At 39.6% G+C, this 18,376-nt stretch overlaps 1 protein-coding gene across 4 annotated transcripts in view; it reads left to right on the top strand.

The window, feature by feature from the left end:
- The window catches only part of EPB41L4A (erythrocyte membrane protein band 4.1 like 4A), a 206,585-nt gene that overhangs the window by 179,566 nt on the left and 8,643 nt on the right, over positions 1-18,376 (top strand). For all 4 annotated transcript variants that reach the window (XM_059693915.1, XM_059693918.1, XM_059693917.1 and 1 more), the window contains 2 exons: positions 800-877; positions 10,502-10,621. In XM_059693915.1, the coding sequence (XP_059549898.1) occupies positions 800-877; positions 10,502-10,621 (198 nt within the window). The remainder of the gene's footprint in view (positions 1-799; positions 878-10,501; positions 10,622-18,376) is intronic.

Consider the following 18,376-nt stretch of genomic DNA (forward strand, 5'->3'; position numbering starts at 1 on the left):
GACTGCTTTAAGAGTACTGCAAATGTGTTCTTTAACCTGAAATGGGTGTCAGCTGGTTCTCAGTCTTCCATTCTGTAGCACCCTTAGCAATTTCTCTTGTTTCTGCTCCCAGAGGAGCTGTCTCAGTTATCTGCTGCTACATTAAAACCATTCCAAAACTTGGTGTATTTAAAGCAACACTAATCACCTATACCTCTTTTATAATTCTGTTGATTGAACAGGAAGTTTTTCTAGTTAGCTTTGCTAGTTTCAGACGAAGCTTCAGTTGGATGGTGGCTGAGGTTGGGTTATTTCTGTCTGGTGCCTGGCAGAATGGCTGGAGCCCTGGGGCCCTCTCCAGGGTCTCTGGTGGCTGGGAGGAATCAGGAACTACCAGCCCTGTTAAGGGCTAGTCCTGGAACTGTGAGAGTATCCCTTCCACCTCATTCTGTTGGTAAAATCAGCCCCAAGACAGCACTAATTCAAGGGGAGAGGAAGTAAACTCTGCCTCTCTCAATGAAGGGTGGAGGTTTGGTTTAGCACAGGGGCTTATAGCTTTATGTCAGATTTCTGTTGGAAGTGCTTGTTTGTTTGGTCCTTCTGGGAGCATAGTGACATTCGCCTTAATCTAATCACACTTCTTTAGACTCATTCAGATGTCTGACTGGATTGAGAAACACTGACCGGGGGAGGGATGCTACTTACGTTTGGGTTAGTAATCTTACTACGGAATTAATTCCAAAGAACCAACGTGAACCTTTCTAAAATTTTCCATTTGTCTTAAATGTGCGTTTTTCATTTGCTCTTATTTTGTCTTCAGGTCCCGCTCGCGCTGTAACACAAGCAGTGGTAGTGAATCAGAAAATTCCAATCGAGAACACCGGAAAAAGAGAAACAGGTAATACTGGAATATTACAGCTAGCTGGGCCTGCAAAAGTAGAGGCTGCTGTCGGTGGTGAAAGCTGGGCATCCTGTGTATTTTTAAGCCGGCTTGTCTCACCTGTGGTTAAGAAGCAATCTGGCACTATTTTGAAGCCGTCTTTTAGGAAACCTCAGCTCTTTGAACTGAGTTTCTTATCTTTATAATAAGATAATTAAACAGTTTGACAATGAGGTTCCATCTTGTTAATTAAAAACAAAGTTGATCTGATATTTAGGTACAACATGTAGTGAATTTGTCTAAGGGTAGTAAGAAATTTTATTGAGAGTAGAGGGGTTTCTCCCTGAAGTATTTTTTAATATATTTTTTAAAAATTGATTTTAGAGAGGAAGGGAGAGGGAGAGAGAGATGGAAACATCAATGAGACAGAATAATTGATCGCCCCACACTGGGAATTGAGCCTGCAACCCAGGCATATGACCTGATCTGGAATTGAGGCGGTAACCTTTTGGTTCATGAGTCTATGCTCAACCACTGAGCCATACCGGCTGGTGTCCCTGAAGTATCTTTTAACATGATGTTACTATATTTTGCCCAACCAAAAATGAGGGACTCATTGTTGTATGGATTCTATAGTTTCAGCCTCATGTAGATGTATATGCAAATATGTGTTTATATTTATGTCAGGCACATACAATTAGATGGGGAAATGCAGTTTATTCATATCCTTAGGACTCATTTTTTAAGAGCTTTTTAATAACATCATTTGACATGTAATCAGCATTAGTGATGGCTTAATGCATTAATCAGTTCTCACTTGTAGCAAAATAATTATTTGAAAACAAGTGTTCTCATAGTGCTAGGTTGGGAGTGAGAAGGATTCGGTTGCTCCTGTGCCAGTTGCTAACCCAGTGGTTCTCAACTGGAGACAATTTTGCCCTCCCCTCCGCTACCTGAGGATATTTGGCCATGTTTTGAGACACTTTTGATTGTCATAATTGAGCGAGGGGATTGCTGTAGACCAGGATACTGCTAAATATCCTGCAGTGTACAGACTGTCCCCCACAACAAAGAAATATCTGGCCCCAAAAACATGTCAGTAGTGCTACTGTTAGAAACCCATTCTCACCTGAGGTGGAACTCTGGCCTGGTTGTTTTTGCTTTTCTGGGTCGTTTTTTTATCTTCTGTAAAATGAGGAAGTTGGAAGAGATAATCTCCAAGGTCCTCCTTTAGTACTCAGAGCCCTTGTGCTTGGCACACACTGAATCAGCCTCCCTCTCTGACTACAAAGCCTGTGCAATAATAGCCCAGACAGCATTGTGAGCGCAGACCATTTTCTTAGGGGAGCTTTCTCTGTGGAGCCTTCTTGGGGCTGGAATCACACTGCACAGAGGTGAGATCTCAGTGTGTTATAACACTCTTCTCAAGGAAATGATCCCATTTCTTCTTCTGTAAAAGCCCAAGGGTGGAGGGCAGCTCTCCCTGAGGTCCCCTCTTCCTGCTCTAAAATTCACAGTCTTCACAGACAACACAAAACAAAGCAAAATATCCCACCTTCTCCCCCACCACACACACGGCGGTACTTACTGATTGAGCCAGTATCTTAACACATTTGTTTCTCTTTTGCTTGGTATATTTTAAATTGTGCTCGTAGACACTATCGTCTCAACTTCTCAGAAGGTGGCCTGTTTAAAAACAGTCTTTTGGGGCCAAAAGCACTCATGGTGACATTTGCTGTTCAAAATGAAACACTATTAAAGGGTTGCCAGCAAGTCCTTAAATAGCTCATTACTGTTCTACTTGCGCACCGGCTCCAGTATTCCTTGTAGGCGTTTTCTCCCTCAAGACTTTCTCTCCCACCCCACCCCAGGCACAGCTTTTTAGGTTGGGATTCTTTGTATTGTGTCAGTAGTGTATTTTAGAATGGCAGTGGTTCTGAGCGTGTAAGTGCTAATGTGCTTTGGAAGGCTGTTAATGAGAAATCACTTTCAAAACACACTGACACAGAGGCTTTCAGACTCATTTTACCTGTAGAAATATTGCCCCGGGGTTTCATAAGTTGCCTGTGTCTGTCAAAGATGAGGTCTAGAGTCTAGATCTCAGGGCCACAGCAAAAGAGTGGGCAGAGGAAGAAATATGTCTTTCAGTTACAGTCCCCACTCCTGCAGATTCTCGTGCAGCAGGTGACGGCGGGTGTGCAGGAGAAGCTGCAAGCACGGCTGCCTCCGGGGGCCACTTCCACGTTATGCTGTGCTTCCACTAACCCTCGATCCCATTATTTGCCTTTTACATTTTGCCAGAACCCACTCCGTCCACATCAGGATGCGTAGGTCTGAGTATTTAAGCTGCAGCCCTGCTGACGGTCCTAATGGGTCTTCTGTCTGTGATGGGGGGGTCCTCTCCTGACTTCCTCTTTGTGCAGAAGACTCTGTTTTGGGGGAGAGGATATATCTCTTCTACTTCGTCTGCCCTTCCTTATCCCAGAAGCAGTGTGACCCAGCCAGGCTCTCCACAGAGTCCTCTGTGCTTTTATCAAAGGGTCATCTCTGGTGACCCTAGAATGGGGCAAACTGCCTCGAACCTGATGAGGCTCTGCTTCCTGCAGCAAGTTCTCAGAATTCAGCCCAGTTGTATTCACGTGCACTCGTTAGAACTTTGAATCTTATCCCTGAGGTCCGAAGGGTCCGCCATCTGGTCGCTAGAGGTTGGAGTGCATGGGCTGTGCTCTGGACTTGCCCAGGGTGTATATTGAAGGAGAACCCAGGAAGTAGATTTACCAGAGGGAAACCTTTCACAAACCAGCTTTCCCTGAAAACACCTTGAGTTTAGTAAAATATCCTGCACATTCAAAGAAACCAGTCTGCAAAACACGCTCTGTGCTATTGATGAGAATCAGCATCCTTTGAGCGTTCACCAGGGAGAATGTGGATTACCCAGTCATCAGCTTTGATGTGTGGCTAGGCTTTTAGGATTTTGCAGTGGGGGATTTGGAGCGGGTAGAGGGGCAGCGACTTGAGAAGCAGTCTGGTGTTTTTTGCATAAGCATACAAGTGGAAGTAACTCTGGAGCTTGGTGAAGATTACAAGAATAAAAGATGCCCTGGCTGGGTGGTTCAGTTGGTTGGAGCATCCTCCATACACCAAAAATTGTGGCGGGTTCCATTCCCAATCAGGGCACATACCTAGGTTATGGGTTCAATCCCTGGTTGGGGTGCATACAGGAGGCAACCCATTGATGTTCCTCTCTCACATCAATGTTTCTCTCTAAAAAAAAAAAAAAAAAAAAAAAAAAATCAATTAAAAACATATCCTCGTGTGAAGATTTTAAAATAGAAGAATAAAAGAAATGAGAAGCCTGGAGTAAGAGCAGGACTAGAGTAAATTGGCAACAGGAGACCATTTGGACCTTTCCCTGATTTTATCCTGAGATGTTTGCATCACAAACTCGTTAGTTATGCACGTGAGGCTGTGTGTGGGTGCATGTGTGTACACACGGGTGCAGTAGAGCACAGAACAAAGAATCAGGGAGCCTGTGCTATAAATTTGACCCAGCTTTGGGGAACTCTGTGGCTAGGAGCTGGTCACCTTACCCTCTGAATCTCAGTTTTCCCATGTGCAAAGTGGAATGATACCTGTCCTGTCTACCTCACAAGAGCTTTGTAAACATCCAGGAGATAATAGATGCGCTTTGAGAAGTAGAAAGTGCCCTGCACAGGCAGGTACTGTAGATGAGTGAGCGCAGTCAGCACTGCTCCCTGCTCTCTGAAGTCCCTGCTGTGTCTGTAAGCCAGGGCCCAGCTCCCTTTAACAAAAAGGACGTCCGTGTTTCTAACATGAAATTTTCCTGCCATAAATATTGTTAGTTTCTTCCTGCCCTTTAGATCTCTTTTAGAATCTGTATCTGAATAATGGATTAAGGTGGTTTTAAATGTTTTAAATATGTTCCACAAGGTCTTTTGTATCATTTTCCTAAAAAGAAGAAGAAACTGTCTTCTGTGGCACTGCCGCTGACAGGGACCATGCATCTGAGTAGGGCCTGATGTTGGCAGGATTTCGCAGGGGGGTTAAAAAAAGAGCTTTATTGTCCCTGTGCCCGAAGGAAAAACGCAAACCAAAACAAAAATGTGTTTTGGATGATAGCAAGCTTAAACCAGTGGGGCATTTCTTTCAGATAGCCTGAAAGGAGGCAACTGTTTCCTTGCTTGCCTTCCCTCCTGCCCTGTTCCTGATTTAGGTAGAGGCTGCAGACCAGGTAGAAATTATGGGCCCGGAGAGAACCGATCATACGAAGCCAGTGGAAGCAGTGTTCGCCATGCTACAGATTGCGAGGGTTTCTGATTTCCACTCTAATAAGTCATTTCAAAATGTAGACATTTGATATGGATGAATTAGGGCTTCCAGAGCATAATCAAAGTTGACAGAGATGACTGTGGAGGTACAAAGCTGCAGCTGCTGAAGGATGACGTCTGATTACTGAGCGAGGGCAAAGCAGGGTGAAAAATTAGGAAAACAGAAGGAGAGCTTGAAAGAGAACTTGCACCAAAAGGTAGCCTATTTTGCAGGGAGAGCATAAGGAATAAGTGGAAGAGACAGAAGCATCTTGAAGAGCAAATAAGAATAATTTATTGATGATGGGGGAAAGTTGGGAAAAGCAAATGAATTTTTTGCTTGGTGGTCTTAAGGGAGTAGGTCGACAGATGCCTGGAACCAACATAAATTTCCCTAGGGAAGAAAAACTGAAAATAAAAGAAAAAGAAGGTTGGTTTATAGCAGGAGATCCGAAAATGAGTGCAGTTGATGAGAAACACAAGGCTACAGTCATTTGGGACCCGCAGACTTAATATCAGCGATGGAGTGGTCATATGAAGCAATTGTCTGGAAAGCCGTGCCATAGATGAAGAGTAGAGGTTTGTCTCAATGTGTCTGACTGGTTTGAAATAAAACACAAATAGAGAAAAATAGAGTTTAAAGCTAGACAGGATCTTCGCAATAATTAGGTAGATGAAAAACTGACACCTGACCAAAGAAGATAAGCAATTTGCCCAGATAATGGCAGAGCGGGGACGAGGCAGAGCGCCGTGTATTGCTCATACATTCTTGGAGCTTCGTTATACATTTGCTTTGTGAGATTTCTCAGGTTCAGCATTAAATATGGTCTTTATTTCAGTGAATGAGTAGTGAATGAGAACTGGTGTAAAGGATGGTCCTATTAGGAACAAATCCGCCTGGGTAAAGGTAGAGAGCAAAGCCCATGAGAGTTTGTGTAAGAATTCGTTTAATGTGAAGAATTCTGCAGAAGAGGCCGAACTATAATTGGGCAGACAGGAAAGAAGAGACTAGGAATAGTCATTATCTTCATTTTTGTTATCAAGCGATTATATGGCGTTTCATCTTCAAACCTTTTGCAGACTTTAATTAAGTGTCACATACACTTATAATCTAAATTGCATGCATCTCCGGGAAAAGTAAGGTGTTGAAATTTGGTGAGACGTGGGGGAAATATATTAGAATTCTTCTATCCTGAAATGTCATTGAAATTTGTTCTATTTTGAAGCCACCCCCTTCCTTACACATTAAAAAACAAAAGCCTTGTCATAATGCTCCCTACCCCAACTATTAACTCTGCATAGTTTTAGATAAGAAAATAGGTATAATATGATAAATTTAGAGTTATTGCATCTAAGGATACAGGAAGGAAACAGCATTTTTGAGGTTCACTTTAAATGCAACATTTAAAATTTCTTATTTCCCCAGTGAAAATGACAGTGGACTCTTTTTTCCCTTGACATTTAACATTTTTTTTATTTTGGTTGTTGAAAGTATTACAGGTATCCCTCCTTTTTTTCTCCCATTGACCCCTTCCCCTTGATACTTTCATGACTGTCATGTAAGAGCACATTTTGACTTTTTAAAAGGTACTGTTTTTCTTAATGTAAATCCCCACATTATAATTAAAATAGCAGGAAGGCCCTGACCAGTGTGGCTCAGTTAGTTGGGTGTCGTTCCGGGCACCAAAAGGTTGCTGGCTTGATTGCTGGTCAGGGCTCATGCCCAGGTTGTGGGTTCAATCCCTGGTGGGATGTATGCTGGAGGCAGCCCATCCATGTTTTGCTCTCACATCAATGTCTCCCTCCTCTTTCTCTCTCCTCTCTCTCTCTCTCTCTCTCTCTCTCTCTCTCTCTCTCTCTCTCTCTCTCTCTCTCTCTCTTTCTCTCTCACGCATACACACAGAAAAGGAGCAAAGCCAACACTTGGTGTATCCCACACCTAAGGGTGGCTGAGACAAGGTGCATTATAGGAGCTGCCTTTACATTTAAAGATTTATTTATCCACTCATGCATAAACAAAATAGTTAACTTCTGCCTCTTAAGGACTGGATGGTATAATATTCTTGCTTCTAGTCCTAGGATTTTCCTTTCCATGCAGCACTGTATTTTCTGGAACAGTTCATTGATGGGCGAAATGACACTTTCATTCTTGTAATGAGGCACCATTAACTGGAAGCCTTTTGTAAGGGTGTAATTTCAAACTTCATTACAGACTAAGGCAGCCACGCCACCATTACTCAGGAAAATGTGCTTCTGTTGTGACTCTTCAATGAGCCTTACATTTTTAATGCACCGCATTCGAATATTTATGAAGCAGTGTCGCCAGTAGAGGGCATCTGTCTTTTAAACATGTGGGTCACAAGGATATTCATTGCCAGGGTTTCACTGCCCTTGCTTTAGACTTTTAGAAGAGTTACAGGTACATGCCATAGTCTGAAATTTCTTCCGATGTAGTTCTTATCAGTAGCAAGGTACAGAGACTCTGGGCTCATGTTTCAGGAGCTTTCATTTTCTTCATCAAGGTAAGAGCTTAGTACAGTGATGACGAACCTATGACACGCGTGTCAGAGGTGACACGCGAACTCATTTTTTTTGGTTGATTTTTCTTTGTTAAATGGCATTTAAATATATAAAATAAATGTCAAAAATATAAGTCTTTGTTTTACTATGGTTGCAAAGATCAAAAAATTTCTTTATGTGACACGGCACCAGAGTTAAGTTAGGGTTTTTCAAAATGCTGACACGCCGAGCTCAAAAGGTTCGCCATCACTGGCTTAGTATGAAGGTAGCCAGTTAAATTCTACAATAAAGAATGCACAATAAAATAGATAGATAGATAGATAGATGATAGATAGATAGATAGATAGATAGATAGATAGATAGATAAAAGAATGCACATACACTTGTTGTGCTTCCTTTTAAATGTCTATCCTCTGGGAAAAATCTGTTTGCCAAAGTCTGGCCTCAGCCTTGCTCGTAAGGCTTGACCTCTCAGAAATAAAAATGCTGATTTCCTGATAAAACAACACGCACGTTGTGAAATTTAGTCCTGCCCATGACTATGCAGCCGTATTGTTCAGCATGGAAGCTCTGGCGGATTAGGAGTGAGGAGACCTGGTCTTTCCCTGGGCACTGTGAGGTGTGGGTGTCTGGGGGAAAAGAGACACCTCCTTGCCAGCCGCTACTTCCCCACTGACTGTCTTGATGTAACTTTGAATCCCTCAGCCCAGCTCTGCTCCCCATCAGACTGTCAGAATCCATAAGATGGTTTGAGGTGTAGGTTCTGGCTGTGAAAAATACATGTATGTATGAGTATATATAAGCACACACATATAAAAGCATATAGCATTTTCAAATTGGAGCGTTTCAAACAATGGTTAATAATTATGTCCTCAAGCAGTTTACCTACTCTTATTTTTCTTCAGATACTTGTAATGTTGAGATCCATAGCAGTATATGTTAGATTTTAATTCCCTCTGTTCATGCCATGAGAGAAGGAATCTGTGAAACATACCATGGCTGTATCCTGTTAATTTTCAAATAGCCTGTTAGAATGGAAAGCTTTAGCAAGGAAATATATACAGTTCAAGGGTTTGAAGTGTGTTACAGATAATTTTTCACTTAACACAATTCCTCCTTAATCTAGAGAGATTTAAACAGTTCTTACCTCAGAAGGTACTCTTGTTGTTGTTTTTTTACTTGAATTTGCCTTACATTGTCTCTAAGTTATATGTGAAATGAATATTTACTATCCATCTACTGATATGCATTTATAAGCAAATCTAAGTATCCATACCACAGCCTATGTTAAGTGCTGTCACAGGGCAACCAGAAGACGTCTGTTTAGCGAGAGAAATGACTCCAAACTTACCTGTTCACTTCATTTTGGTTTTGAAGCATTTATGCTCATCCAGTCCCAGTACTGGGTTGATTTCCTTGCAATTTGGTGCGTCTCTCCCACACCCTGGGAGTCTCAGTGTGTGAAATGAACACACCGGAACAGTTTCCTGAGGATTTACATAAATTAAAAGTTAAATATTCAAATAACAGGTGTTTAATTTTTGCAAGGAATACTCATGGCTTCCCAGTGTTGCAGTGCATCCCAGACAGTATTTACACATTAATTAAGCACTTGCTTTAATTATGCACTCACTTAACTTCACTCCTGCAACACCTCACCTTGTTACCAAAAAGACGATATAGTGAACATCCAGAACTTCTTCAGTGTGGTCCATGGGTGGGTTTTCTTAGGTCCAGGTGGTACCTTAACACACAGAATTGCTTGCCATTACTTAAAATCGGAAGAGTTCACTTTAAACATTCAGATTTGTGGGTTCTCTTTTTAAAAATAAAAAGTCTGGTATCATTGTCCTGTGATCTCACATGGCGGGTGCCTATGCTCCCCAATTACCTCTGCTTCTGATTTGCTCTGGATTTCCTGGTCCCCATTTACATATCCTGCTTGGCCCCTGCCCTGGCCACCTTGAGTGTTCACGCCTCCTGGGCCTGTGAGCAGCCATAGCCCCAATGCTCTGTGCCTGCCCAGCAGCTAATGCATGATGCCACCACATTTACTTTGTTGCACTTCTAGTTTTCTGTCTTAAACAATCAGAATTATATCTGGAAATTATTGACCATGAAAACTTTGACAATTAGTATGATTTTTTTAAAGAGCATTTTAACATACAATTATTTATTGCTGCTTTGGTTAGCACATTTTCAAAAATGACTTTCTCTCATGACTTAAGATTGTCTCTATAGCAGACACCACTCTTTAGTCAAAACTTGAATATGTTATATGTCAAATGGGTACTAGACTTATGGGGGGATCACTTCATAAGTTATATAAATGTCTAACCACTCTGCTGTACACCTGAAACTAATAAATATTGAATGTCAACTGTAGTAGCAAAGTAAATTTAAAAAAATCTTAAATATGTTTTTGTTTGACACACCGTTTTCTAAGAAAATGTTAAGACAAAGGTAGAAGTCTGAATATAACTAATACATGCTTACATGTGTATGTATAAATATTATACAACGTTCATAAGTATATACATATATGCAAGTACATACATATTATATAATATTTATACAGAAATACATATATACTTATGTGTTAATCCATTCAACACATTCTTAGCTTTGAGTTCATGATAATGAAATTGCTTCTTAAATAACTTCATTTTTCTTAATCACTTTTAAGTAACTTGATCATTTCTTAATATCACTTAAAAGCCGGTTTAGGATGAACCAAAAAACAAAGCACCACATGTGTGGACATTAACTTTAGATGAATGGTCTTGCTTTTCAGAATACGGCAGGAGAACGACATGGTTGATTCGGCGCCTCAGTGGGAAGCTGTATTAAGGAGACAAAAGGAAAAAAACCAGGCAGACCCCAACAACAGGCGATCCAGACACAGATCGCGCTCGTACGTGGACTCTTTCTATACCTTGATTAAAAACGCTGAGCTTGAAGTAGCGTGTGGCTTCTAGGGCAAAGGGGGCTGTCTCTTTCAAGCCTTCTGAAGTGATTTAGTTCAACCTTGATGATCCCGTTGTTTATTTTTCATATTGACCGCCCTATATTTGTGACATTCATTAACTATATCTGAAGCTGTAGAAGTTGGAGCAAAGCCAACCCAAAGTATCATAAAAAGACAAGGCCATCAAAGTTGTGTTTTGTTTTTAAACAAAAGCATATATTCACCTGAATAAACAGGAACAGTCTCCTTTGTTCCGGAGCCCATCTGTTGGTGGAATACCTGCTGCTTCTCTCAATTGGAGTCTGCAGAATTCTCCAAAGTCTTGTTCCAGGTTGAACGAGATGTGAATATCTTCCCATCAAATTACCATTTGTGAGCAGCAGTCAGGGAGTGATTCATTACACCCCAGTGTTGGAATTTGCCTGCTTCTGCTGTTGCTAGGCAATGCCACGCGTGAGCACAATTACCCCATTACGATGAGATTGCCAGACCCCCCCATTAATTTTCTTTTGAGCTGGTGAAGTTTATATATTTGTTATTAATGTGTATATTGTCCAGATGTAGACTCTCCAGCACCCCTACCTTTGTGACCCCAGGTAGTTAGGTGTGTGGTGTTGCTCACTAGAGGAAGGAGGGACTAGAATCTCAGGGCGGTGGAGGGTGCTGGGGAGTGGATTTGGACACAGACTGTGTAGGTAGGTGGGAGCTCTGAGGGAGCCAGGCAGAAGGGTTCCAGTTCAGGTTAACAGAGGCTGGGGAGAACTCCGCAGGGTACACCCCAGAACCCTGAGTGACTCCAAGGGATGGTTCTCAGTCTTAGATGCTTGCTTTTTACCCAGAATGTATTTTTTTTATCTGTAGTACCTCAGAAGGAGTGATGTCTGTTTCTTTCGTAATAGGAAATTTGCAAGAACACTAAGCAGTGCTATAGTAGGTCTTCACTTAATATCATTAATGTGGCTATCAGCAAAAACCAGTTTTATCACAAGCTAATTGATGTAAAGACTTAAGTTCCTACAGCACCTCATCAACATTATAAGGAAAGGATGTTATTCGAGGACCTGCTGTACACTCTTATAGATTTATTCATTATGCCATGTTTTTGTTCTGAAACCTAATCAAAATGTTCAATTTAAAGCAGAAGTTAATAAAAAGCTACCTTTGTCCTGGATACTATCTCTTTGCAACTCCATTAAAAAAGAGAGGTTTAGATGTGGATGAATCAAGACCTCACTGAAGGTAGTCTAACAAAAGGCACAGAAACCCCAGAGCAAGACTCAGCATAGTCCCGGGCAAATCTTTTGTAACCATGCTTTTTACCTGTCTGTGCAGGAACTTCTTCTGTGAGGGACTTATAATACACAAGGTTTGGTGACTTTATATTAAATCTTAAAACAACATTTAGTTTTCTAATCATTTCTAAAGAACTCTAAATTCAATTAAATATAAATAGTAAATTTCATGTAATAAAGGGAAGAGGAAAATAAAATTAGGAAAAATTCTATAGATAGATTTTTAAGAAGTCAAAATCCATTACTAGAAGCAATTCTAAATAAATGAACAATCTATTTATAAATACAATTGATAAACAGAACAGTCCATTGTTGTTGAGTATTATAGTTACTTTAATCCAGTTGTATTATTGGGCAAATATTTATAGATGGGCCTGGTAATTTAATAATTTCAATGGAGTGACCTGAGATTTATTTAACAGCGTAAGAAATACACATTTTTTTTTTAACGGAGGGTAATTTGAAGTGAAAATTACATACAGTGAAATGCTCTCATCTTAAGTGTACAATTCAATGAATTTTGACAAATATTTAATTAGTGTATCCATCTTACCAATCAAAATATAGAATTAAAAAGTTCTCTCGTGTTCCTTCTAGCAGTCCCCATGCTCCATAGGCGACCACTATTCTGATTTCTATCACCATAGACTAGTGTTTCTCTCTTATTGAACTTCATATAAATGTAATTATACAATATATGCTCTTTTAAAATCTGCCTTTTTTCACTCAGTGTTTTTGCATGTTGTGTCTATCAGTGCTTATTTAAAATTTCTAAGCACTAGTCCATTATATGAATATACCACGATTTGTTTAGCCATTCTCCTCTTGATAGACATTTGGATTGTTTCCAGTTTTTGCTATTGTGTTAAAAGCTGTTATGGACAATGTGTTAAAAGCTGCTATAGACATTCCTTACAAGTGTATCTGTGGAGTGTTTTTTTTTTTACCTTGGGTAAATACTTGGGAGTGGAATTTCTGGGTTAGAGTATATTTGCATATTTAATTTTATAAGAAACTACCAAAATGATTTCCAGAAAGTTTATATCTTTTTATACCCCCTTTAGCAATGTATGAGAGTTCTAGTTCTGACCTATTTGCCAATAGTTGGTTTTGCTCTGTCTTAATTGTAGCTTGTCTAGTAGGTTCGAAGTGGTATCACAGTGCGGTTTTAATTAGCATTTTTCTGATGCCTAATGATATCAACCACATTTTCCTGTGCTTGTTGGTTATTCATAATTTAAAAAAAATATTTTTATTGATTTCAGAGGGGAGAGGAGAGTGAGAGAGAGAGAGAAACATCAATGAAAGAGAATAATTGATTGGCTGCCTCCTGCATGCCCCCTACTGGGGATAAAGCCTGCAACCTAGGCACGTGCTCTTGACCAGAATAGAACTTGGACCCTTCAGTCCACACGCTGACGCTCTAACCACTGAGAAAACTGGCCAGGGCCATAAATTTTTGCCCATTTTTAATTATGGCATATGATTTTTTAAATGATTTATTTTAGGGTTTTTTATATATCGTGGATATATGTATTAGTCTGAGTACTTTCTCCTGGCTGTGGTTTGCTTTTTCATGTTCTTAACCTTGGGGTTTTTTGTTGTTGTTTACCGTACTCATTTTTTTTTCAGGTTTCAGCTGATTATTCATTTATTTACTTATTTTCCCATTCAACACAATTTTGCATTAGTTTCAGGTGTCCAGCACAGCAGATAGATAATCATATAAGTTACCAAGTTTGCTCAGATAATTCAAGTGCCCACCTGGTACCATAGTCATTACAATATTGTTAAATGTATTCCTATACTTTACCTTACATCCTCATGCCTATTTTGCAACTAACAATATGTACTTAATCCCATCACCTTATTTGACCCCTTTTTTATGATAAGCATAAATTTTAAATTTTGATGAAGAACACTATCATTTTTTAAATTTCTAATTAAGGCATTTTGCATCTTAAGGAATATTTGCCTATACTGCAGTTACAGATATATTTTCATATCTTTTTCTAGCAGCTTTATATATTTTGTTCTTATATCTAGGTATATGATTCATCTAGAATTAAATTTTCTGTATGTATGAGGTAGAGGTAGATATTTAGAAGTTTTTCCAATGTGTTTATCTGGTTATTTCAGTCTCATTCACTGAAATGCCTTAGGGCATTAGTTGAAAATCAACTTGATTGCTTATATATGGGCCAATTTTGTTTCATTGATCTCTTTGTCTATCTCTAAGCCACCACATGTCTTGGTTACTGTAGCTTTACAATAAGACTAGAATCAGGTAGTGTAAATTCTCCAACTTTGTCCATGTTTTCAAGGTTCTTTTAGCTATTTTAGATCCTGCAGTTCTATGTAAATTTTGAATCAATTTATTAGTTTTCATCCAGAAAAAGACAATAGATTGTAGATTAGGATTATGTTGAATCTATAGATTAGTTTTGAGAAAATTAATGTTTTACCATCCATTTATTTGTCTTTAACTTCTCTTAGCAATGTTTCATAGTTTTCAATACAGTTATTGCACTTATTTTGTTAAATTTAATTCTAAATATCCAATAGTTTTAATGGTATTGAATTGTACATTTAAATTTTTTATTTACCAATTATCTGTTAGTATATACACTGAGTGGCCAGATTATTATGACCGGCCAGATTATTATGATCACCCCATCAGTACAATGAAGTGAATTAGTTTTGCAAATAATAATAATAATAATAATAATAATAAAACCTTGAGAGTATTTGCTTAGGAAGTTTTTAATATTCAGTATTTTTGGAAGTGTCAATGAAGTACTGATGGAGTGTTCATAATAATCTGGCCACTCAGTGTAGAAACAGGCTTATGCTGTCTGTTGCCCAATGTCTGAAAAACAATTGCTTTGTACATTTTGTTTTATTTTGTAGTTTTTGAGGATGGGAGGGCTCATTTGATAACAGTTACTCCTTTGGGACCTGAAGTTCAGGAAAACTCTTATCTTTAAATTGGGTATTACTTCTATCAGAGCAACTGAAATCAGAAAAGAATCTAATGGTACCTTAAATTTAAAATCTTATTTAAACTTTCCTTTTAATCTTATCTACATAATAAAAATATCAGATCAGAGGGGGGATTTTCTCAGACAATGTGAATTATGAGAAGAACTCCTTTAAGAGTTGGATGTGTACTGCCGGGGTCCAACCCCAGCAGGTCCAGGGGTCCCCAAAGGTGTGGACGGAGTTGGCGAAGAAGGAATGACACAGAGATAGCGTTCAGTTGATCAGCAGCTTTGCCAGGATCTCCAGCCAGGATCTCCAGCCAAGTTCTGGTCTGGGTCTCCAGAAAGGTTCTGCTTCGGATCTCCAGCCAGGTTCTGTGGCCATGTTCCCTCGCTAGGTTCTCCAGCCAGGTTCTGTCCAGGTTCTCCAGCCAGGTTCAGTCACCAGGTTCTAGTCAGGTTCTCTTGCCAATTTCTGTAGTCAGGTTCAGTCCAGGATCTTTTGCCATGTTCTCTCGCTAGGTTCTGTCTCTAGGTTCTGAGGCCAGTTTCTGTCCAGGATCTTTTGCCATGTTCTCTCCAGCGAAGTTCTTCTGTCTCCAGGCTCCGTGTAGGTTCTGTCTTCTGAGTTCTGTCTTTCTAAGTTCTGTCTTCTTGGTTCTCTTCTAAGTTCTGTCTCTCTCTGTCTTGTTACATCTGTATTTATACCAGTTGATTCAATCCTATCAATCTCTATTACAAAGGTTAGGACGTTTCTTATCTCCATTCCAGGGAGTAAAGATTATGCAGCTTAAGCATGATTGTTTGTAGTTAAAGTGATTAATTACCCGCCTGGCACTTAGTTAAGGGGTTTTATTCCCTCCCTAACTTCAGGGGAAAATCCCTACCTGGGGAAACAACCTTTCTCAGAGAGGTGACCTTGGTTAAAACACATAGTGCCAAGAAGGTGAGCAAACATATTAAGAACAGTATGCCATATATGCCAGGTCCCTTGAAACAGCAAGCATGGACCGGCTCCCAGCAGTGTACCATTCTGGAATTTAGTTTTAAAGCAAATAATAAAAGGACTTAGCAAATGTTGGGATGACTTTGTAACTGAACTTGATTGATTACATAGCTGATATGGCCAAAGTGCATTTAAAAATAAGTATATATTTAAGTGCTGGGAAAATAATCTATTTGAAGAATGATTCATTCATGCTGCTCTGGCTGCTTGGTAAAACGCAGGTTGGAAAAGAAAGGAAGCGGGAAGAGTAATTAGAAAACTTTGCAGTGGTCTACGTATGAGAGGTGATGTTAGCTCAGTAGGTGGAAATGAAGTGGATGAACATGCATTTTGGAAGTAGAGCTGACAGAGTCATAGTATGAGAGGCATCATGGATGCACTTTAGCTTTGGGGCTGATGGATGAAGTGGGTAGCCATGCTGTTTTACTGGTAATGGAGTGAGAAAGGCCATTCTCACTGTGTGGGGAGAGAGTGTCAAGATTTTTGTTTCATTAGGTTTAAGAAACCAACAATTAAATAGAAATTTCAAGTAGGCAACTAGATAAAAGTGTTATAACTCTACAAGATGATGTGTTTCTTTTAGGGCAAACTGGGCTGTGTCTTTTATTTGAGCTATGATATTAAAAACCTGAGGTTTGTTGACAATTAAGAAAATGCCTGCTGGCTGTTGTCATACCTCTGCTTCCCAATGTTAGCTTATTACCTAACCTCCACACACTTCCAGTGTTCTCGATATAACACAGGTATAGAGAGGGATTTTGCTGAACATTTAGTGAGATCACATATGTTAAGTACCGGTGACATCATATATACTCACAGTGCAGTTACTGTAATTAGTAAGTTCTCCAGGTCTTGTTTAATTTCTAGAAACATAGAAGGTATTTGATTTTTTCCCCTTGAGCAGAGGAGGCAAGTGAGGAGAGTAGAGTGGGGCCAAGTCACATAAAAGTTAAAATTTTGTTCCATGAGAATTTAGGAACCGCTACAGCTTTTTTTAAAAGTGGAAACAGCCCAGCCGGTGTTGCTCAGTGGTTGAGCATTGACCTATGAACCAGGAGGTCACAATTCAATTTTGGGTCAGGACACATGCCTGGGTTGTGGGCTCGATCCCCAGTGTGGGGCGTGCAGGAGGCAGCTGATCAATGATTCTTTCTCATCATTTGCTGTTTCTATCTTTCTCTCCCTCTCCTTTCCTCTCTGAAATCAATAAAAAAATATATTTTAAAAAAGTGGAAATATGGGTAGAGCAATGTTTGAAGAAAGTAATTAAAATTGTTTTTCAGATATATTTATATTTGGCATTTAGATATACAGTAAACTACTCTCTCAATTACTCCCTTAAAGTAGGCCCCCTACCCATGGTTTTGCTTTCTGTAGTTTGTTACTCATGGTCAACTGCGGTCCAAAAATAATTCCAGAAATAAACAATTCACAGCTTTTAAATTGTATGCTGTTCTGAGCAGCGTGATGAAATCTTCCCCAGTCCCACTCTGTCCCGCCAGGGACGTGAATCTCCACGCTGTGCACACTCCCCTCCTGTTAGTCACTTAGAATCTTGCTATCAGTTTGACTGTCATGGTGTCACAGTACTTGTGTTCAAGTTAATTCTTATTTTGCTTAATAATGGCTCCAAAGTACAAGAGTTGTGATGCTGGCAATTTGGATATGCCAAAGAGAGAGTCCTAAAGTGCTTCCTTTATGTGAAAAGGTGAGGAGAATACATTCTTTGAGAGAGAGAGAGAGGAGAGGCCACATTCACATAACTTTTATTATATTTTTATAATTGTTCTGTTTTTATTAGTTACTGTTAATATCTTACTGTGCCTGATTTATAAATTAAACTGTCATACCTATCTATGTGCAGGAAAAACATTATGTATAGGGCTCCGTACTATCCATAGTTTTAGGTGAGATATATCCCCCTTGGGTAGCTATATCCCCATGGGTAAGAAGAGGACTATTTTCTCCTTATATTCCTATTGCAGTGTCTATAAATTGCCTGTATGGAGGAATTCACTGAGAGTTTAGAATGTTATGATACATCACTCATACATGACTTATTCATTCTGTTTCTTTTAATCCCCAATGCAAAAGCAAGAAGGTTGTATTCATTATTGAATACCAGAAACATACAGCTGTATAAAATACAAAACCTTTCTCTCCTAAAACTATTTACACTGAAATATAGTTGTATCTTATCTAGTAAAACATTGAGAAGCATAGTTCCATCTAGTACATTTTTCAGCTGCATTGATGTGGCATTCGTGTTTACTTATCATTAGAAAACTTGGATGAAACTTCTTTTCAACGTGGGTGAACGTCTCTTATTGGGATATTTTGGAAGAGGCATTTAAGCCAAAACAGTTCTAGGTTCAACCTAGTGAGTGTGAGAAGCCTCAGGCGCCCTCTGGTGGCAAAAATG

This window comes from Myotis daubentonii, chromosome 4 (genome assembly GCF_963259705.1).
Source record: "Myotis daubentonii chromosome 4, mMyoDau2.1, whole genome shotgun sequence".
In the NCBI taxonomy this organism is placed as follows: Eukaryota; Metazoa; Chordata; class Mammalia; order Chiroptera; family Vespertilionidae; genus Myotis; species Myotis daubentonii.